The 23088-nt window shown below is 36.0% G+C and overlaps 1 protein-coding gene across 1 annotated transcript in view; it reads right to left on the minus strand.

Moving 5' to 3' along the window:
- Positions 1 to 23088, minus strand: part of LOC109539638 (GATA-binding factor C) — a gene marked incomplete in the record, with an annotated part of 76004 nt that overhangs the window by 37583 nt on the left and 15333 nt on the right. The window contains 3 exon segments of the mRNA XM_019907516.2: positions 8838 to 8983; positions 19135 to 19468; positions 20659 to 20888. Of these exon segments, the coding sequence (XP_019763075.1) occupies positions 8838 to 8983; positions 19135 to 19468; positions 20659 to 20888 (710 nt within the window).

Genomic DNA, 23088 nt, shown 5'->3' on the forward strand with positions numbered 1-23088 from the left:
GTAACAAAATCGTGTTAGATGGAGACGAAAAATGCAAACTAAGACAAATAACCGGTGGAAAATCATCGGCCATGTCAGTAATGGAAAAACCTGGTCGAGCACAGCGTGTGTTTTCTTTGCGTAAGCACTTCCACGAATTGCGTGCAGCGCAGGCCTGCGCCCTTCGTTCAAAAGGGCGAAAACGAGGGGTCGGCTTGTAAAACCCTTTCCCTTGGCAACGGTAAATATCGACCTTTCACGCCATTGTGTATCGTCAACAATAAATGCTGGTTTTACACCATAGAACCGCTTGGAAACAGTTTGAGTTTAAATTATAAATTAAAGGTGAAAAAAAAAACAGAGAAAAACACCTCACAGGCATACGTTTGATGGAAAAAATACCAAAGCAAAAATAATGTAACATTTGTCTCAATTGAGTAATTGCACGCTGCTTTATGCTAATATATTTCATATAAAAATGCATTAGTTTATGCTGAAATAATTACGATAATAGTCCGTCGAATTAATTTACACTTTTTGTTTATGTTCAGTTCGAGCGTTTCATTTCAACAGTCGACAACAATAATTAAATGTAAACTGTATAAAACCGATAAATAATGCATACAAAAGTTCAAACGCACCAAAACTTATCTATGTATTAACATTTCTTATAGTTTTACGTGTTGGCTCTCTACTATTTGAACGAATCTTTCTCAGGAAGGCAATTAAATTTATTTTAAATTACATAGATGGATGCAAACTTGACGAATCGATTGAATCAACTACTTGAAACTACTAAAATTCAAGAAGCAAGAAACTGTAAAAGCCTAGTAAAATTTAAAAAAGTTGATCAATTCACTTTGTTGAAGTTTTTATAAAAATTGATGGAATATGCAAGAAAATTCCTCAACTTCAAAATTACCATAATAAATAAATAAATATAAATTATATAAAAGCAAAGTTATGGCATAACTAGAATTTTTTGCTTTTTAAAACTGTTTTCTGTTTTGTTATTTATTATTTCTATAAAAGCTACAATTTTCAGTTGACAGGGGCCGGCAGCCAAGCAGTAATGGTGCGACATTTTAAAGACCTGCACGGTCAGAACTCTGAAAATAATTGCCAAAAGTAACCCGTAAAACCAGAAATTAAGCAGAAGTTCGTCAAATCGTAAACGACTCAGACCGCAGCACTGAATTGAAGCACTTAATTAGAAATTCGGTCGAAAGAGCTTGAAAACGACGCTTTATTACATACCAGGTGGACTATGATTAAATATAAAAATCTAATCAATATAAAGAGCAAATCAACCAAGCATACTAATCTTGTAAAATATCATTTTAAGCTGGAATTAAATAAACTTGAAGAAGAGCAAAATACGCGAATGTACAACATCAAGTAGATAAAAGTGAGGTAAAATAGTGAGAAAATTGTAGAAAAGTCACCTAGTTATAAAATGTTAAAGAAGAAATGGAAAATGCAGTTTAGAAAAAGCTGCAAGTATAGGAAAAAAAAGTAAATAGTGAAAAAGGACATTTTTGCACAAATACACAAATTGTTTTTTCTTAAGCAACTGAAGTAAAATTACCTAAACACAGTCGTATTGATTTCGATTGTGAAAAGTGGAAAAAAGATTCGACAGACATGCAGTGGCAAGCATCGTTTTTCAGTATGCAAATGTTGCATTGAACTTACAGCAAATCAACTCATAAACCAGATAAAATTGCCCCACACAAAAACCGATAATTGGCAATTCTCGCCCGCCAGAATGGACCACTTATGTCTTATCACCCTGTAAAACAACCTGCCCATAATGCTATAAAGAGGCACCGGTCACAGTTAAGAACCAGCTGGGCAACGAAATAAAATCTACATGATGGGTTTGACATTTAAACAGAAATGACTGTGAGGTATTTCATTTTTTTCCGCAGTCGCTCGAACGTCGGAAGGCATACTGCAGTGTTTGTTTACGTGGCCGACGATTTTCAGCCTTATTTCAATGGGACTTAGGTCGGGCAAGCGACGTGGCCCGTATAATATATGATAATGTATGTGCTCCACATATTAACTTTGTCGGTAGGTTCAGAGCCCGGTAAGCTGCACTGCTTCGCTGCTTCAGCTTCGAAATTATCAAAAATATTTTTTTATGTGCATGAGGCATGGTTTCAAAGTGTCTTAGAATATCAGATCTCAAAACCGCATATGTTTTACAAGCAATTTTTGAAAACTGCTAAATATCAATGGAATGAAATATGCATCACCTCAGCAGAACGATGTATATATTTTCTTTTATGGCTTTTGAATGTCGGCAATGTAATGTAATGAGGTATGCAGGAATTCACAGTGTGAGAGCCCAAGCATGGTTATTATTTCATTAAAGAGCTACAATGTAGACTTTTGGTTTAATATTTCATCGTGCTGCTTTGTATATTGTGCCAAGTTTGTTCAAGTTCAAGCCTAACTATTTCGAAATATTCGTCATTGGATTAGCTACTTTTCTTGCTGGTCAAGCGCACCAAAACTCAGGTAGTTTTAGTCAAAATAGTGCGTCCATGCCTTTGAAAACTCCAGAGAATATTGTAGAATAAAGCCATGTAAATCATAACCGGTTTTTAAATATCTGGCTAGATGTCATAGTTTGAAAAAAGTTTTTTCACCCAAAAATACATAATTTTTTGGAAAAACACACCAGTTCCTAAAGTCCTTCAATAGATTTCGATAAACATTTGCGAACATTTTCTAGATTCATTGAGAGATGTTTGTCAACTGTTTTTTTATTTTTGTAATTTTCATTTACCTCGTTTTTTGAAATGTATAACAGCTTTCCTGATAGACGCACACTTTCAACCTATTTTATTCGTAATCCGAGGCCTTTTAACATTGTGAAAATCGCATAAATAGTCAGTAAGATCTGGTCCAAAGAAGCATCTTTAGTCATTTTCCATCAGAAATGGCTAAATATAGATAAATTGTTGACATCTAGAATCGCGATTGTTTCTGTTTTTGAGACTATATTTCTATATTTCTTTTTAAATGTCTTGAGAAGCAATCTTGAGCAGCAACTTTTTGATGCAAATTCCAAGAAGCGCTAGTTCGAGATCTTGTAAATGTTGCATTTTGTATTTCTACGTAATTTATTTTTGAAAATTTGCGAGGATTTCTTTTAAAACAATTCACCAAATATTTCAAACTTTGAGCGAAACTTTCTAGTTTTGGAACATAAAGTTGACTCCGAAACTACCATTTCTTTTCAACTTCTTAGTGGCAAAGAGACTGAACTTTGCACCTAAATTAATTCCGGTTAATGTTATGTGACGGTTTTCTTGGAGCATCGACAATCGGTTCAACAGTTAGCATTTAATGATAAACTCTTTTAGAATCTCACTTGAATATGGTTGCAGCAAAATGAAAGCTTGTCTCATCCATTTTTGCAGTTTAATTATAAATTGGTAGCTTTTGAAAGACTTCTCAGCAAGTAGTACTTTATTGGCAAAAACTCCAACATAAGACAAAGAAAAAGAAGTGGAAGAACTGGTTTTCTGGAAAGTGCGGTTATACAATCAATAGACAGTGTTTCGCCAGTGCATCGTCTCATCATATGGTTGGAATGTTTGATTGAAATCAAAGTTTAATTATATAACAGCCACTGTACACCATAATTAGACAAATCAGATAAAAAGTGTTTTTTTTTCTTTGCTAAATGGGCCAGTGGAAGTGCTTTAGCTGTGTGTGAAAAACCTGTTTTCTCGATATCAAGCCCACCTGTTAAATTGCCTGGACTTAACCATTTCTACCCTCGAGTGAAACGAAATAATGTGAACAGCATTTCCAAAGACAATGCCTTTGCAAATGAAATATTACTAAAATATGCAATCGAAAGCTGTAATCAGCTCGGCCAAAAACAATGGCACTGGTCAGGCCAGGTGTTTAAAACCACGAGACTCGAGGCGTCTAAAGATGATGATTAATTATGAACCTACTGTATAACCCCGTATCTTTACCATCGCGTCCACAAATATAAATCCACACGATACAGGTTGTGGTTTGGATGTCGGGATTCGCTTTACAGAAGCGAACGTGCTATTTTTGCTCCAACTACTGTTGCATTGGCTCGAATTCGTAACGTCGACCTGCAGTAACATTGAATGTGTTCTGCGTTCTTCGAAAAAAACAATTTTCTTCCACAATACCTTTCACTCATTTTTCAAACAAGTTTCGTGGAAACGTATAATAAAGCTGGTTAAAAAATGCACATCTCACAAAAATAACAAGAAAATGAATTGCATTATAGTCTGGCAATAGCGATGCTTAAGCTGGCACCAGCATAAAGCAAATTGACAAGATCTATGCATTTTAAAAATTAGCTCGAGTAGGACGGTGAATGGAGTCCCTTCATAGGCTAATGAGTACGGTCGAATGGACGATTTCTGCCGTACACTTAGCCCATTTGTTTGCTGATATGACACTGAATAAATGGTTTTGCCGGCGGAGTTAATTTCCGAGGACGAGCTTTAACCGACCGTACTTTAAAACGGTTTTTGCTTTCGGTTGCGACAAACCTTCATTTAATTGAGTTCACTTTTTCGATGGGACTTTCAGTAGCTTTGAAAGTAACAATATGTGATGTTTAATGTTAATAAAAGGAAGCAACCGATCAATTTCTTAATCAACAAGATTTGAAACTTTTAAAAGAATGGAAGTTTTTGCGATTTATTCGATTTCCTATTCACCGTGTCGTTCATCTCTTAAAACATCTTCTGTTTAGCATGAGATACAGCTAGAAATTGCTAATTTAGTTAAATTGGAAAACTTATCATCCCACATTTTGAAAATGTATTTTGGTATCTAAAGCAAATAAAAGTGTGAATTGATTCATTAACATTTAATGTAACCAAAGGCCAACACATCTTAGTCTTGCTCCAAAAAGCCAACATAGGTATATGAAAAAGTCGTAATTTCTGTCAAGTTAAGCGAGTTTTCTTCGAAAGAAACATTATTATTCGCCTCCGTTTGAGGTCACTTGTTTTGCTTGCAAATTATGATCTTAGTCAAAGTATGGACTGCATGTTGTTTAAGTGAAGCTCTTTAAGCAAATGTTTCACTTGTGCAATTTAAAAAAATATTTGCTGCAATTTTCAAATTTGGTATATTTTTACTAAAGCTCTTTTTGTTAATTAATCTACATTGGGCAAATCGTTTTCCCGAATTAGGTTATTTAAAGTCATTCAGTCATATTTCAATTTGGCTCATTTTTGTTCAGCCAAATTGATCCAATTGTTCGTTACCGAATACTTTTGTTTTTATTGCGAAAGAAAAGAAGTAGGTACAGAATTGTATCTACGCCTCTGGAACTTATGCCAAAAGTGCGAGTTTATATTATATAGTCAAATTTCTAAGTTGGTGTTATCATCAGGCAGTTCGCCATGCCATTTTTCAATTGGATTTATTTTTGTTCGTCTATCACCAAAAGAGGTACAGAACTCTCATCATTTCAACCAAAGTAGGATCTGAAATCACCACCCCTAAGTTTTTTAAATAAAATACCGAACTTATAGATGAAATTTACAATTTCTTGTCATCATCTTATACTGCTCCATAAGTTTGTCAATTTTAAGTAAACCAATTTTTCTAATGGTGCTCTACTATTAGTAGATACTTTATTGCCGTCCCTAGATTTAAATGCATCTCATGCAATTTCATTGAAAATTTTAAACGTAACCTGGGAATTTCTTCATAAATATTATAAAAAATATATTAACATATGTACTCGTAACTCGTAAAAATGTGGTGCGGCAATATTATAAGTGTTTTGTTTAGCTGAAGTTCCTGTTGGTCTAATTTTTTTACTTCCCAATAGGAAATTGTTTTCCAATGTTTTATATAAAAACGATTAATTTTAAGCATTTACGATCATAGTTTTGTAAATGCGCAAAGCTCTAGAACTCTGATGGAACAGGTTACACATCCTTTGATTTTCTTAGCGTCCTTATTATGGAATTCGATTGTACCGTGTTTTCAAGAGACATTAGAGATAAAGCACATGCAATTTAGAGAAAATAGTCATCAAATCTGAATTTTCGATGCTTAACCGAATCAAAGCATAACTCGAAAAGGTCTATTTTGAGTTATATGAGATGCTGATGGCGATAAGTACACGCTACTGCTCGGCGTGAACCTCGGTTCACCATTGTGTCTAAAATATGAAAGATAGGGATCGCAGATGCAGATAAAGGGGAAATAATAGACTCCCAGAAAAGCGAACGTCGAAAAACAGTACACACACGGGCTTTTGTGCGCTTACACAAATCAATTTAACTTAATGAAAAGTTTGTATGGGTGCCCCGTTTCGACCGGATGAAGTTTTCTAAGTATGGTAATTTCTTTAATGGGTTTATTTATAAACCGACATGGAAACGCTGGAATTATTCATGGCAAAGATCGCAGAGCAATTTGTTTCTGTTAATAAGAAATAGCTCTCTGGACAATTCGAATCATCCTCTCTCAAGTCACGTTATTCAAATTCCTGCATGCGAGATGCTTCAAGATGTCCAGCGACAAAGCGACTTTGGAAAAACCCTGATCTACAAATCGGATGTGATTGCAAGCTAAACAAAATGTTGGTAATCATGCATTGCGTCTGTACTTGAAAGTGCAGAAAATCCATTCGGAACAGATCTCAATTAAACATGATGAACATGAATATCGACAGACTCGTCACCGTAAACGTGCTGGCCACCCCCTATATTTCGAGGAAAAATCAATGAATTCCTTGTATCGATTCGTAACTGGCACATTTGGGCCATCATGAAACAGCGACTCCGCACAAGAAAAGCACTTTCCCCGATACTGAAAGATCGAGCCGAAAACAATTTGGGCTGTTGATGGTCAAAGACCCAAAAAAGATCCAATCGAGTCGGAATTTATGGCACAGGTTAGCACTCGAACCTGTCACAATTAGTCATAAATTGATGAGGGGTAAATAGATAATTTCGGTAAAGCGTAGCAGCAAGGCAGCAGTTGTTATAGAGGTGTCGAACGCCTTATTTACCGCTAAAATATCGCCTGTGTAGGACCTGATTTATGCCAATTTTGCAGGCCTGCGGCCACAATACCAGTGGCGTGAGAATTGATTTTTTTCAAAGGATGCGACCATCTAAGTCTATGCAATATTAATAAAGTGACTGCGAAAGGGCGGCGCCAACGATCATCAATAACGCACAATTTGACGGGTAATAGTTAGTATCTAAATATTTAACTTTTTAATGATAGATAGCATGCGGGATATTGTTGGCATTAGTTGGCACCTGTTTGCATTTCGATTACTGCACCCTCCATCTGTAGAACAAAGGGGTTGAAAACCTGTGGATTTAAAATTGATTTTCTCTGCCTCTTTAAGAGTAAGACATTTCAATATCAAAGCTCWGTTATTAGCACCAAGTAAGTAAGCAATAAACTCATGYAACTGCTGCGAARAAACAKGATTTTTTGGAAACTCGAAAGAATGAAAAAGCAAAAAGGAGTTGAGATCTTCAACGCATTAKCATATGAAAACCCCAATAAAGAAAACRGTTTTCTCAGAAAYGTTTTCGACWCAATCATAGAAGAACTAAGACMYKAAGTCACAAAGCAAAKRATCAACTGAAAAGCAAAATTTGTCYTCAGGAAAATAAGGTTTCCTGGATAACGATMCTACGCAACTTGAATAGTTCGATCTTTGTCTCCATCGAAAGTATCTGAAAACACTTCTCTGATAACATCGATGAGTCGTATTAATGTTTCAAGTAATTTAAAGTGATAATATGGGATTTTTGTTATTGTGTAGGCAGGAAATGTTTTTAAAAGTATATCTAATCGTCAGTGCAGTTGTTTTTTCAATAAATATCTCTTAAGCCACGAGAGATTAGAGCCATACTGTATCAAGTAATAGGTAGGTACATTCGTTTCAATATATCAATTGTGTTTTCCCAAGTAGAATTTAATTTCCTTCGAATTAATATGCCTTTATCTTCCTAGACCTTCAGACTACAAGTGTATGAACATTAATAAAATGCTGGTTACATTTTTGATGTTTTCTGTCTTAATTTACGTATTATGGAAAAAATTATTTTGAGCAATTGTTGTCCTCGCGTGCAAACTCAGCTATTGCCACGTTTTGTCGCAAAATCATATTTTGGTGATTTTCTTATGAATTTTATGAGTTCGTATGTATCTTCACTCAACTTTCAAAATGGAGAAATGGCATTTTATAACCCATTCCGTATTGATAGCCTTAAAAACCCCAAAAGTCCCAGCAGTTTTTACTTATGTTTCCGTACTTTGGAATTTGAATTTTCCAAGGGAAGAACGGAAGTCGAAGATGAAGAAGCCCTGACTGTATGCACGTAAAACATTAACACAAATTTATTTAATAAAATAAAAAAGTTTAAAAGTTTTTCCGTTCTATAAAATGTGCTCCATTTGTCCGCTTAACCGAACTGGTGCAGCAGATGTTGGCCAATAACGCGTATTATTTACTTAAAACCCAAATACAGCATTTACTTGGTTGGATTAATTCAAAGCAAAATGGGTTACCGAAATACTAAAATAAAGTCTTCAAGAACTTATGCAGCGTTTTTTGCCGTTTTCCACAAACTTTCATAAAATTGATTAAATCTTCAAAAGGTTTCTTGCGAGCTGAGCTGAATTAAGTACGAAATTCAGTTTAACTTCAATCAAAATAGGCATAGAAACATTTTCTTTAATTATCGATCTTCGACTTCGCCAATATTTATACAAAACGTATTTGAGCAAACCGACGAAAGCTGAGTTGTAAACATCGAAAATTATAAATAGAAAATAGTTGCTTACTAAACACTTACCAGTCTTCTCTTTGGTTTGATTAAAGGCCTATTTTGTCCATTCATTTTGTAATATAATCCACAAGCGTTACAGAGGTAGTGTCCAGTGCCGTCCCGTCTCCACAGTGGCGTGCTTGTCGCGCCGCAATTCACACACTCTCGGCCCTCTGGAAGAGTAAACAATTGCTATTGTTGTGGTCGAGTATGAGTTTGGGTTCAATACTACGATAAAAAGCGAGAAAAAGGCACAGTAACAATGAAATAATAAGAAAATACAAGACAGTCATCAAGAATGCAGTTTAATGGACATTGAAATAAAATAATAAACAAAACAAAGACTTATTCAAATGACTTTGTTCTAAAACTGTGCATTTTCCTGTTGCTCACATAGCATAGTGCATGCAAAACTAATAGCAGTAAACGAATGCACCATATAGAGACGAAGCACGGCATGCAAGGGTTGGGAGGGTTCAAAACCCCCATTTATTACCAATGAATCACAATATTACTATGTCATACATGAATAACTACAAAACTATTAAGCAAAGTGCAAAAATATGTCTTTCAATCGTTGATTAAGCTGAAACCCTTATCTGACGAGGTATATTAAATTGATTAGGAACTGAACAAAGGTTTAGTGGTTCTAGATAAAGGATTTGTTAAACGTTGTATGTGTACCTATATTGCTTAATTTTTGGCTGTCCATGGTTATTTCTACTCAATTAAAAGCCGGTAGTTTGGGTCTTGATTAAACCCCCTAATCATCCAATAAAGTAATCAGAATTTGATTATATTTTATTACAGCTGATTACCGTTTCCCGGGCCTGAAAGGAGCCAAGAAGTAAATTTATGGAAGTGAAAAGCCCTCCAAAGAAGGCAACTTTGTTCAGCAACCTTCTTGATATCTACAACCCATTGAAATCAATCCACGTAATTATTTAAACAAATGTTGTTTGTGCGCCTAATCAATTAGTTTTCAGTAGAAACCAAGGTGCATTTGGTTGTCGCTTGTCACAGTCCATCGAGATTGATAAAAGAATAGTGTGTGTGGTCTACACGCTTAATGTGGACGTCATAATTGATGTGGAACTATACGGACTACTGGCGTAATTAATCACTGCCTGATTGCTTTTGAAACACGTATTAGCTAATATATATGAAGTCAGTCAATAGGTGACAAATCGGGAGTGTATTAGAGGTTTTGCTATTATTATAGTGAAAAAACAATCACATGTTCAACCAAATGTTGTTTTTCTAGTAGTAAAAATGAAAACTAGTAATTTCTAGTTGTGTTCAAACCTTTTGTCAAAGTTTTCCTTTATGCCCAAAAACCTCAAGTCCTCCAAGCTATTGACTTAGTCTTTAAAATACATATTTTGAAGGATATAATTATTTTGCGTTAAGCAGCGCATAGACATTAGGCCCATTGAAGAAGGCAAATGGAAATGTCAAGTTGTCCTTTCAATAAATCCCCATCGGAAACTTTTTTTTAAAAAGATTTTTTATTCTATCCAAATGCAACAAAAATATATATTTTTCAAAAAAAAATCGAATAGGCCTTATAGCCTCAATTACCAAAGGTTATTTTCAGCTACACTCTTTCTGATTACAAACTGTCTAATGTTCGAAAGGGGAGATTATTTCTCACTCACAGATTATTAGCTTATTTCTAAATATGTTCCTTCCTTTAAAAAAGCACATTCTCTATCTATTTAACACATTCGGTTTTTCCGGAGGCGATCGTTTTCCATATTTTCTTCTCATGATATATAGAAATCTCTCTAAGAAATGGCAATCTGTAAACATTGAACGGCACAAGAAATTATATTGAGCAGGAGCAGGGGAAACAAATGTTTATAAACCTTTTCATGTTTCCTACTGAAAAATGATCAAAAGACTTTACACATAACATTTGTTCTTGATTAAACAAATTTTTTCATTATATTTTGCTGCAGAAAATGTTCTTATTGTTCGTTATATCTATGTGTTATTTTTCTCAAATCTCAAAAGGTCAATAATAATCTACTTCAATTTTATCTATAACGTTTTGAATATATTGGCTATGATTAATATTAATATCGTTAATTGCATCCACTATTTTAAGGCGTCTAACTAGAGTCTCATACACAATATTTTTTAAATAACCCCAGAGAAAAGAATCAAGAGGCGTTAGGTCGGGGCTAATTGGAGACCATTGGATAGGACCCGCTCGTCCGATCGAGATGTCCACATTTTCGTTTTAAAAAAGTGCTATTTATAATTATAATTAATTATAATTTTTGAAATATAATCTATGTGGTCAACTTATGAGAAAACACCCTGTAGATAAAAATGATTTAAAAGAGCTTCTAACTACTGACTAATTTCAATGTTCTTTATTTTTGATATATGATTTTATGTTCTATGATTTTCCTTGTGGTTGTTTGTAAGTTTTGTAAATTAAATTTGATAATAATTTTCGTGATATTCTGGAACAGGCAGGTTTAACAGCGTTTGCAAACGTCTAGTTTTCGTTATAGATAGAAACCATATTAATAATAGTTAGATTTTTGTATGGTTTGATCAAAAACGCTAATTACTAAAAATAAAATAATATGAAAATAATAAATAAAATAAACGAAAGATCGTCTGCTAAACAGATCGAACCATCAATGAGTTGAATAAGTAAAATCAGCAATAGTTTTGCTTTTTGTGCAATTTTGGAGTTAAAAGTTCACATTGATTAATTGTGCAACAAGTTGTCTTTTGCTGTGTTCAATTGCTACTGAAACTGTAGTTCTCGCTCTGTTATACTACACTTTATTTTAATATAAAAATCCGCATGGAAATACGCGAGGTCAACTTTGCAAGAAAATAAAGTATAGGAATTATTATCAAACGGTGATTTAGATGATGCGATGAAGGATCGAATTCGAACGACGAAGAGTGTTTTGAGAGCAATTCAGAATGTGAGAAAGCCTCATATGGACCAATTCTTTGACAATTAGGGCTTTAAGCAGTTACATCTGCATAAGCTTAAGTAGTCCCACTTTATAAATAAAATATATTTGAATACTTTTAAACTTTTGAACCCAATAATGCAGTCAACACTCTCTTAGTATTTTGAACTGATAATTTAATGTATTTTTATAACTAAAATGAGTATACGTCAGTTAAATCATCCAAACGTCGTCTCATGTCCAAAAATCGCAATGAACAACCACTCAAGCCATCAAATCAAATATATATATTACAATTTGACTATTGCAATGACTCAGAACTGATTGTGAAACAAAACAGTTACTACAACTAGACCAAACAACTTTCTAGCTACAGGATAAAAAGTCGATACCTATGTCATGCCAGAAGAATAGAAAGACGTCGATCATGCAAAAAAACATTGAAAACTATTGGGGATTTCCGTGTGTCCTCGGTATTCCAATATACACGAAAAGACGTTTGTTTGTTCATTAGCAAACTTCCGATTAGTCGATGCACAATATTCAATGCGTTTTGCACGATTGGTAAAACACTTAAAATCGCGCAAGGTGTTCTCGATTCTAGTTTATTGAGCAAGTTATATGAGCCGGCAACCGAAAGATGAGGAAACCGAAGGTTATCGATTTTTCTTCTAGCCTAGTCAAACAAACCCCCGGTCTAAACAGGCGAAACCAATCAATTTCACAGTACATTGGGCACGGTTTATAAGCGCATTAAAGCCGCATACTGGAAACATTTTATTAAATTAGGAAAGCCACAAGAAGGGGATCTTTCTTCCTACGTGGGAAGGACGAGCAAGGACTTAAATTAGACAAAGTGAAGATAATTAGCAACATCGCAAAAAGACGTGCTATTGTGTTCAACCCGCATACTTGAGCCCTGTGAAAAATTTTTACCACTAATTGAAGTGCGGCTCTTATGGGTACTTGCCTATGTTTCTGCACTTTTTTATGTTTGCTTTGCATGCGGGATTCTTCGGAATGCAACTTTATTGCGATTTGCTTGTTAACAGGTTTGTGCAAGTGCTGTGATACGAAGCATAAGCGCAACTTTACAGCCCAGTTGAGACAAGCACCGATTTTTTATTGCCCTGTTTGTGAATAAATCCGTTTCCTGCTTAGATTTTTTGCTGTTTGTTTATCCAACGCGAAAACGTTGAAAGCCACATAATAAACGGCAAAGTTCCCAAAAATCCACCACAAACTACGGCTTAAATCTACTTTTCCACCCCAATGGCCAATATAAACTAGTTTAAAATTAGTCCAGGTGCTCCATCGAAAATAGCCGCCTATCTATAACATTGTCGCATTTAATCCGCTTATCCGCTCCTTTCATGCAATTCGAAAAATAACCGAAATCGAATTTACCAAAGTGCCTGCATTCAATTTTTAAGTGGTTATTCGTAATTTGTCAAAAGGTGCATTTTGACCGATCTTTTGCCGTCGAATCCATCAGATGTATGCAATTGATTCAAAAAGGCCTCTTTCTATACATACTTTATTGGTTGCGAAAAATAATCATGGCTTTAGTACTGGTAGTGGAGATTTTTCCAAACCGCTAAACTACGAATCGGCAGGTCAAGCAGCATAACGTTGATTGTAATTTTTAATTCGCGATTAGGCTAAGCGCAAACAATCCGGTAAAACTCGGTAGCTTAGTTAAAGCTGCTATGAACAAAGACGTTACTAGAATATTAGCGGCTTTAATAAGTAGTTGCTCATAATTGTTTTCCGCTGAAAGAAAATTCTTGGCGATTGAAAAGTAAAACATTTAAAAAGTTGTTGATTATTTCTGGCAGAAAAAATAACAAGTAACTCAACGCGCTACGTTACTTGACGAGAGAGAATTGAACAATGTATACAAGCTTTGTAATGTGAAGTATTAATTAATCTACTGATTCACTGGGTCCAAAAATTGTATGAACACAAAAGTTTTATCAGTTTTTCTCAGTTTCCTTTGCTTCTTAAATAGGAAAGTAATTTCAACTTGATGTGTCATCAGCAGTGAATCAAAATTAATTCCTGGGTTTCAGTCAATTATTGTCTTTATTTATCAATTAAAATACGTTTCGGTGTTTTCCACCATCATCAGTTTTTATGTGTAGCGTTGTTGCTACTTTAAGCATTGGCATATATTTTTCAGATTATTTATTCAAAATATATATCAAAGCTTAAAGTAGCAGCAACGCTACACATGAAAACTGATGATGGTGGAAAACACCGAAACGTATTTTAATTGATAAATAAAGACAATTAATGACTGAAACCCAGGAATTAATTTTGATTTGGAATTGAAACACAGTCAGGAAAGTACCTATATACAAATCAGCAGTAAACTCCTAAGTAATAAAACAGTGAAGTGTTTTACCTATAATTGACTAGTTGAAGGTAGGTACTTGAGTATTGAAAATTTATTTATAGGAATAAGAAATATTTCTAAATAATATTCGCTCAAAACATCAATAGATCGATTCCATCGATAGTCACCAAAGAATAGTATGGCGAAAAATACTGTAAAAATTCACACACTTAAATTAAAGCATCCTGCTTTATCGGTGGCATCTCAATTGAAATAATCGCAATTGAAATCTATTTTAAGTTTACTGAAGTAGGTAAAACTAATCTCCTCAATTTCACTACCAAGCATGTATTAACTTGAAGTTTTCAATTCCAGGATATTGCTCCACCCAGTAGATTTCCTCCAATACCAGCAAATTGCGTAGTGGTCCTTCACAAAACCTGTTCCATTGTTCAAAACCTCTACGAAAATGATAAGGCGCCGATAAGCTAATTGTATTTTTTACTGTTAGCAGCAGGTAATAGATCACATTTTGAAGTGAAAGTTGCTCCCGAACGTATTTATTTCAAATCGAAATTCTTTCGCAATATTCGTTTATCAGTTTTTAATGTGGATACGCGTACTTCTAGCGTGTCAGACAGTCAATCTGATCGTTAAATTGTGTCAGCTGCTATTGTCACAAACCTAACAGCGGGTTTTCCATTTAAATGACAATTCTTCTAGAAAACACTTTCTAATTAAACTGTGGTTTAGTGGATGCTAATCATTTCCTGTCGAATGGCCAGACTTGGTCCCTGTTGACTATTATCGAAGGCAATCGCAGCGGATTACTTTCCATATAGATAATGGATTTTGGTTGTTTTGCTGATTGGAAGTTTCCAAAATCTCGAAATCAGCTTATCTTGTACCGTTTAATCCCACAACGAGGCGCAGGAATTAACTTCAACATGACTCGAGGCTTGTTCACAGCTCTGAGGAAATTTCACGCGACATTCTTGATTGAGTTGTTTTCATTACCCACTTAGTCTGACTCTTTTTGCTTATATAAATAACCTTGTAGGTAAGTATATTGTCCTATTTAGGACAGTTTCCAAGGTGATGAGTACTATAAAGTATTCAAAAACTTGTCTTTTTCCCGCCCACTTTCAGATTGTAAACCGTATGCTTTGGATTTTCATTTTCACGTTTGCTTTGAGTTAATTTTTGTTTGTTACCTATGGGTATTGATTAATAGCTTCGTCTTACTTGCCGCACTTAGAAGCCAATCTTTGTCGCAACCATTCAGGTTAAATACCCGAGAAACGACTTCAGATTGCAGTCAACTTCATCAGTACGATCAATCATATTAATTAACGATTAACTATTCCATATGCTTGATGCCTTGTAGAGGAATCTGAGGAGAACTTTCGAAAAACTCTAGAACATTTAAGTTTGTCTCCTTCATATCGAACTCAACTCTTAAAACAAAACAACAAACGGGCTTTCAAACTTCCCATGGTTGGAACAGTATTGATCTTTCTGGGATAAACCAATTGATTGATGTCAAAAAAAGTTTGACTGAATCCAAGGAACAATTTTACATAATTGGTACCCTTAATATATAGACATCTATCGATTGTAAATGTTTCCGCTTGCTCGGCTCATTATGTAATTATGATCGTTTTATAATATATTGTTGGAAACATTTGCGATTTGCAAGTAAAATGGGTATACCGGCGTGTGGCCAGCTAACCGCATTTGTTTGATGTCTAATCGATTGAGACATTAATATGCAAATGCGGATAATAATTTATTACTTTACCGACTATAAAGGCGATTGAATTGTGCGTCTAAATGTAGAGAAACTCTCGCTTTTGTTTTCGCATGATACTTGCTCCAGCCTACTTCCACGTAGGTATGTGTAGGTACATTTGCTGCCAGTAGGCACGCCACTGATGGACGATTCTCATGCAAGCGAGCACGCTGAAGAAGGCCACGAACATCCGAACAAACGCCAAGCGAAAACAAAGAAGCTATTTCGTACCCATTTCGCAGTCACTCTTGGTTTCGTTGTATGTAATTTTTAATTAACCCGTGCGCTAACTTCACGGATGGCCACAAGAAAATGGCGGATACTAATGCAATCATTAAGCGCTTAATTGTGGCTGGTTACTGAAGAAACTCGGAGGAAGTGTTGCGAATGCATCCGATGTTAAATGGGCAAAACATTCGGAAGATGATGATGATGATGATGAAGACACTGAATTAATGTAAAGGGTTTGGTAATTGTTCTCTTTTGGACCTTGACATCAAAGCAATTTGCATAATTACAGTGCTGTTGTTCCTTTCTTCATGTTGCTTTGATTTTAACACAGTTGCTGGATTTAACTTTCAAAAAATTTATGCGAATCAACAGCTACGGGACCGTATAGAATTTATGTCTCTGTTCCCAACCATCATTTTGCAGTTATTTGCACTTTCTTTTTTAATATACAGGTTGTTCGATAATAACACGTAAAAACTGCGAGGGTGGCTATATATGAAGCACTTAGCCACTATGACTTTAAGGCGAGTTTCCGAACTACTGAAATGCAGATTATTTCCAAATCATCTATTTCTCGATTTGGTGACTATGAACTCTGTATTTTGCTTCTTTTGCAGGGTGCTTAAGTTGGGCTTTAAAAAAATCGAATTTACTAATTGCTACCAAACGGCTGTGGAAATTTAAACGATTTTTGCAGGCGATAACTGCCAACAAGGAAGCACATTTTGCAAAAAAACTTGTCAGTGGCCTCCGTACTAACAGATGAATGGATATTTTTAAATAAAAAAAGTCCCCTTCAATTCCTCTGTAAGACCCTGCGTTTGCAAGTAAAAAATAATTGTTAATCATTTAATAAAACAGTATAAAATCAGTGCAACGATCTGTGATGTTTCTCAGTAACGAAAATTATGGGAATTGTGCTCGAAATATCCAGTACGAGAACAATAGACACAATCAAATTTTTTCCGAATCCAGGAATTTCTATTTCTCAAAAATTTCAAATATTGCCAACACTACGAGATGTCATGCATGTATGCATGCACATTACCTACAGCCCTTGTAAGATTTACATCCTGAATATGTTGGAAAACGAGTGCAGTTTCGCCTTGGGATTTTAAACTCGATAGAAAAACATTTTGACTTTTCACACGGATGAATCCTCATTCAGTACAAGCGAGGTAACGAATTCCCATTATCTCCATGTTCGGCTACATGAAAATCCTCGAGAAATTCGTTCACTGTCATTTCAAACTGAATTTTCAGTGAACGTTCGGTAATGAGTTTTTAATATTATACTATTTGGGGGCACATTGTCTATGACCAAGCTTGAATTCAGAACTATTCCTTGAACCTGTCACTAATGGCCTACATTGATAGTTTACTTCCTCACTTAAGACAAAAAAGGTGAGTACAACTGGATGATGCTCACCCGCGTTTTGAAATAGCTATGTAAGAGAGTGGATTGTCCGGTCAGAGGAATTAAATAAATGATAATATGCTCAATGGGCTTGGACTGGATTTGGTCACCCGGATCACCGGATTCGGGTTTTTATTCATTGGACTTTTACATATGGGGACATGTAACAGACAAAGGTTCTACTTCATTTTAAACAGAGATGATTTAGTTTTTAGAATTCAGAAAGCCTGCGATAGTAACCAGCAAAATCCCAATGACTTTATCTTGATCAGCGGCAAAAAAATCCTTACACGATGTGGAAAATGTATTGAAGTGTACAAAAAAATTGAAAGGAAACTTGATTCCATCACACTGCGTGGAGAATCCCAAAGAGATTTTTCCATCACATCGGATCAATCTATCACATTTTTAAAGATAAACTTGTGCCCTCCTGTAGTTCCTTTACGACGTTATCGAACATAGTTTACGATCCAAATTCATTGTTCATCGATTCTCTATCGTCACTGAATTTTTTAAATGAGTCAAAAATGTATGCTCATGAAACTTGAACACCCTGTATATACATTTTTATATACATATATACAGAGTGGCTCATAAATACAAGAAAATGTGGATTTTCTTCTATTTTTGTGTGAATTGTTGAATCGGGTTTCGTAGTCAAAAATATACTAATCCATGTCAGTGTTTTGCCAAGATATTTGACTGGTTCTTTTAAAATGAGCCACCCTGTATATCGATAATTACTCATGTGAGAACAGCAAATTACGTCGCATCAGATTAAAGCGGTACTTGTAAATACGTTTGTTGATTCTTTAGGAAATTCGAAGTTTAAAAGAAATTTAAGCAACAGTAAGTTTTCAAGGGAAAAGGACTTTAATGTTATTCATTGACTTCACAGTTCATTAACGTTTATCAAAATACCACAAGGAATGGAGCTGTATAACTAGGAAGATAAACTTCTAGATATAAATAAGGTTAATAAACATTTCAGTTATCATTTTTCTCCAAAATTTACTATCGTAAAAAACTGAATTTACAGTTACTGTAACTTTGATATTGTACTATACAAATTCCATACAATTTCTCAATGAAAATCTGTGTTTTGCGAAAGGTTAGATTGATCGACAAATCAAACCACTCCAGACAATAGAAGAAGAGGGTGTATTCTAACGGTTAAGTATGTCCACATGCAATCGTGGGCTAATGTTAAACCTTCTTATAAAAGTGAAATTGAAAGTTGCCAGCTCAAGAGAGACTTCTTTTGGATTATTCTAAGGAAAAAGTATTCGAATGAAAAATCAAACCTCAACGATCGTGTAGGTACCCTAACGATGTTAGTGAAAGAGATGAAATCTGCTGTTATTTTCATTGGGTCTTCACTAAGGTTTCTTCACTGATCCTGCGATTGTTCCTATCTGAGAACGCAAGCGGTTAGTTCGGCGTGTTAGTGAAATAACTGGTGACTAGCTGGTTAGTTGATTAGGGTGCAACACACGTTGTGGTGCAAAAGTGCGTGAGATCGGAGCGATCCTCTTAAATCAAACAGTTATGAATGTAAAGCAACCACCACCACGACCACCACCAAGCCCTGAACCGCTTACCGGCGCTCGTCCTCGATTTATTCCTGGGCTTATTGGGCGACTGAACTTGCGCGGAGCTCCCCAAACCCCCCTTGCCCTGGGGTGAGTAACCCCCCGCATGAATACCGTGGCCATACGGCGAAGCCCCGTACGAGCTTTCAAAGTTACCATTATTAAACATGCCACCTGAGGTCCCGTCGTATTCACTACCTTCGCGTTGTTTGTTACTTCCGTTGGCGGCACTCACACCCGATGGTTTCACGTCCAGGGCGCAACTTTGGGGGTTTTCGTGCATGAAAGCGCCCATCGCCGCCGCCACTGCGCTCTGGTACTCCGAACCGGCGCTCGGTGCCACCTGGAACCCAAAAACAAACAATGATTAACACCTCACAACCAACCAATCGAGTTAGCGATGGAAATAATCGTATTGATTTTATCCAATTGATCATCCGAATGATTTTATCCGATCTAATAAAAATATTAACAAGTAGATGGATGGCAAGGACTTAGAAACACTGTGTTTTCAATTAATAAATAGCATTTCCTGGATTACAAATCTGCGTCAATATGATGATAAGTCGACAACAACCAGTCACTATTTCTAACCTAATTCGATAATAATTATATACTATTTTAAGTTGTTTAAATTATTGTTCTGATTCTGGATTGAATAAAATTGTTTCGAATGAACTCAGTGATTGTTCAGGAGTTGGCGCAGTGTAACTCACCAGTGCAGTCACCTACTTGGTAAAACCTTAGAAATAAAAAAATGTGATTTCCTGTTTCTTATGTGTTCGATTTAAGTTTCAAGTTTTGACAAAGTGGTAAAGCGAAAGGCTGCTCGTAAAAAATGTGGTGACTTTTTTTAAAGTGTTATAATTCAAGTCCCCGGCCTCGTAAAGCTTTAGTACGCCCTGGCCTTAAATGCTAAGCGTAATTCAAAGTGCAGCGCACTGAGACGCAATGAGTGATAACTCATTAGCTCACAAGGCAGCAACAACGCAACTCAACACAGTGTTACCCATGCCTGCTCGAACTGCATTTCGCTTTGATTTTCACTAAAATTCTATTTAACTTCTATATCCTCCTCCCATTAAGTCGCATTGTTTTGGTATGACTAGTCTCATATTACGTCTCTGTTTGATATCGGTACATTCCCACTTGTTTCGTTGACTCTTTCTGTTCCCCAGAGCCTCATCATTAACAATACACATCAATCTCCCTTATCGCAAACGTGAATGGTGCTGTATACTGAATTCGAGGCATAAAAAACTTTAAAAATTAGTTGAATTAATTGCATTCCTCTCATAATCAAAGAATTCGAGTTATTTCATTCGAGTATTTCCATCGCCAAGTCAAATGTTCCTCAGGCTACGCCACATATATAACATATATTTACTAAGCAAACATTTTTGCAAAACCTAAGTTTATTTAAGTGTTGTCTCAACAACACTTTCAAAGAAACGACCCCAATGTTTTAAATATTTCCGTTTTTCTTTAAAAGCTCAATAATTGCAAGGAAGGTAACGAAATGCGAAAACTTACCGAATCAGGCGTTGAGTCTTTAGGCGGTGTCGGAGGAAACGAGAATATGTTGTGAGGTTGAGCGGGTGCTGTGTTGGGGCTTTGGCTCTTATCCGGGTCCCCAGCGCCGCCTCCAAAAGGCACCCAAGGGCCCGAATGCCCCAAAGGTTTGGCAGAGGCGTCCGATAGCCATGGATGCAGTGGCGGGTGAAAATGCGGCCTACACACTTGACTCGACGACATTCTAGAGGCTGTAACAACAAAGCGGTGTCAAAATAATTAGCAGGACCATTAGTACCAGTTGAAGAGCCAAATGAATCCCGGGGAATTGTCCAACCAGGACGCCAGGAGAAGGCAAAAAGCATGAAAACAATCGAGTACTATTCAGTAATTAATAGAAAAATTAGAACCACTTTGGCCGACAATCAACTGAACGATTTATCAGAGCATAAACCAGGAACCAACCATATCTGCATTCGCAAACCATAAACGAAAACCATTTCTCATTGTCTATTTTTTTTCCACGTCTAATCTTCTTCGATGACTCTACGGATTTATTATGTAAATTTTGACAGACTTTCAAAACAAACGAAGAGTTTAATTGGCCTGTGTAGAAGGCGGGAACTTTCTATGCGGCACCGTGGTGCATATGCCGTGTAATCGACGTTTGGTACTATCGAGCGGAATCTCATGAAAGGGAGCTGCGTTATTCTGGTCTGGTCTAGTCACTAGAACCCGGATAGTTATTAATATCCAGCGGTATTGCCGATAAATTACCGTTAATATAGTGATATCACGCTTTGATATGTCCGCTAATTACTGGTAATTATATAGAAGAGACATTGAAATTTCACAAATATATCATTTCAACAGCAAAGTTCAGCAGGAAATTTTTCTAGTGCTGTTGCTGAAAATCCATTTTAAAAAATTAATTCGCAAATTTGACCCCCGAATAAATTATTTATGGTTGAATGTTGAAAGGCAAGCCTTTCAGAGCAAAAAATGTGTCAATTGTAGGTTTAGGAACCATACGATAGGAGCCTTTTAAAAAAGGCTATTTAAAAATAAGCTAAATTGAACAAAGCACAGACGTCCTCGCCCACAGAAAAGGGGATGAGGGAAGGGCTCACACACCACTTACCATACCGGGGATGAACCGACAATACAGCCTCTAAAATCCTCAAACAAGCTGGAGTAAAATAAACTGCCTGAGCAACCATACGCTGATCAAGAACCGTGCTGGGAGGAGTGTAAAAAGTGTTGGATGGAGGCAGAGATCGCGACTGCTTATCACAAAACAGCTTGCAAAATTTCCACAATCAGCACGCAAAAAAGAACAATTAGATTTGAGCAGACAACAAATAATGAGGATTGTGGCATTTGCAACTAAACACAACCCTTGAAGGAACTTGTAGAAATAATATAACTATGTATTCTGTGTATAATGTGCTACTGCATTGCAAATACAAGAGGAAGACGAAGGCCACTGGAAAGCGATCAAGTCTTACCAAATGAAGTCATAGTCTTTCCTGAAAGGAGTAGAAGAGACAAGGGCACAATAGAACTGAAATAACGACATAACGGTTGTACAGTACTGGATGCTTAGGAAGGGCTTTAGTGGGAAAATCGCTGGCTGAAGGACCACACAACCGAGAGCGCCAGAACACCAGCTGACAGCATCAAAAGAAAACTACTGCAGAGAAGCTGTGAATATCCAAAAATTGTATTTCAGTTGTAATCCTCTAAAAGAATGAAGCTTCTTTTATAGACCTTTAATTGCTTTCCTGTCCAATTCCGGGACATTTATTTTAATTATTTGAACTGGCCTGGCCGTCTACAAAGTAGCAATGAATTGATAATAAGAAAGATATTTGCAAAACATTATTATCGAATAAGATGCAATTTAGCAAAGAACAATATAAATGGAGACGCATCTATCATGGACTCTTGCCAAATGGGCTTGGTTGGAAAAGACCTGAAATATATGGATGACTTTTGAAATTTTCAGGAATTAGTTAAAACTAAGCTCAGCTATCTGGTGCTTGTAAATTTAAATTTGCCAGCTGACATCAAGTGAAGCTTCTTCCTTTCACTCTTCAGACATAAATGGGTCTGGGCAACTGATAGTAAATTTTCTAAGCAAAAAAAAATTATCGTCAAATTTTGCTTGTTTTCTCGACGGCTTCTAATGAAGAATTTGTTAAACCATTTTGAATTAAGCAAGGAAGTTTTTCCGGAAACCTTAGCAAACTTGCCACCGCCAATTTTCGAAACAACAATGGATGGAAGTGTTGCAGGAGTTTGCACGAGAATCGAATGTCTTTGGAAAAGGCCCAACCGAACACCCATAACTCAGCGCATACAAATCGATCCTTTAAGAATCCTGTTACTCGATCCGCTGAAAAGATATGTAGTTTGTTGTCGTATCACGCCATATTATATTGCATGACT

Source organism: Dendroctonus ponderosae, unplaced genomic scaffold, assembly GCF_020466585.1.
Source record: "Dendroctonus ponderosae isolate FM_Combo_2020 unplaced genomic scaffold, Dpon_F_20191213v2 Dpon_F_20191213_5, whole genome shotgun sequence".
NCBI classification, from domain to species: Eukaryota; Metazoa; Arthropoda; class Insecta; order Coleoptera; family Curculionidae; genus Dendroctonus; species Dendroctonus ponderosae.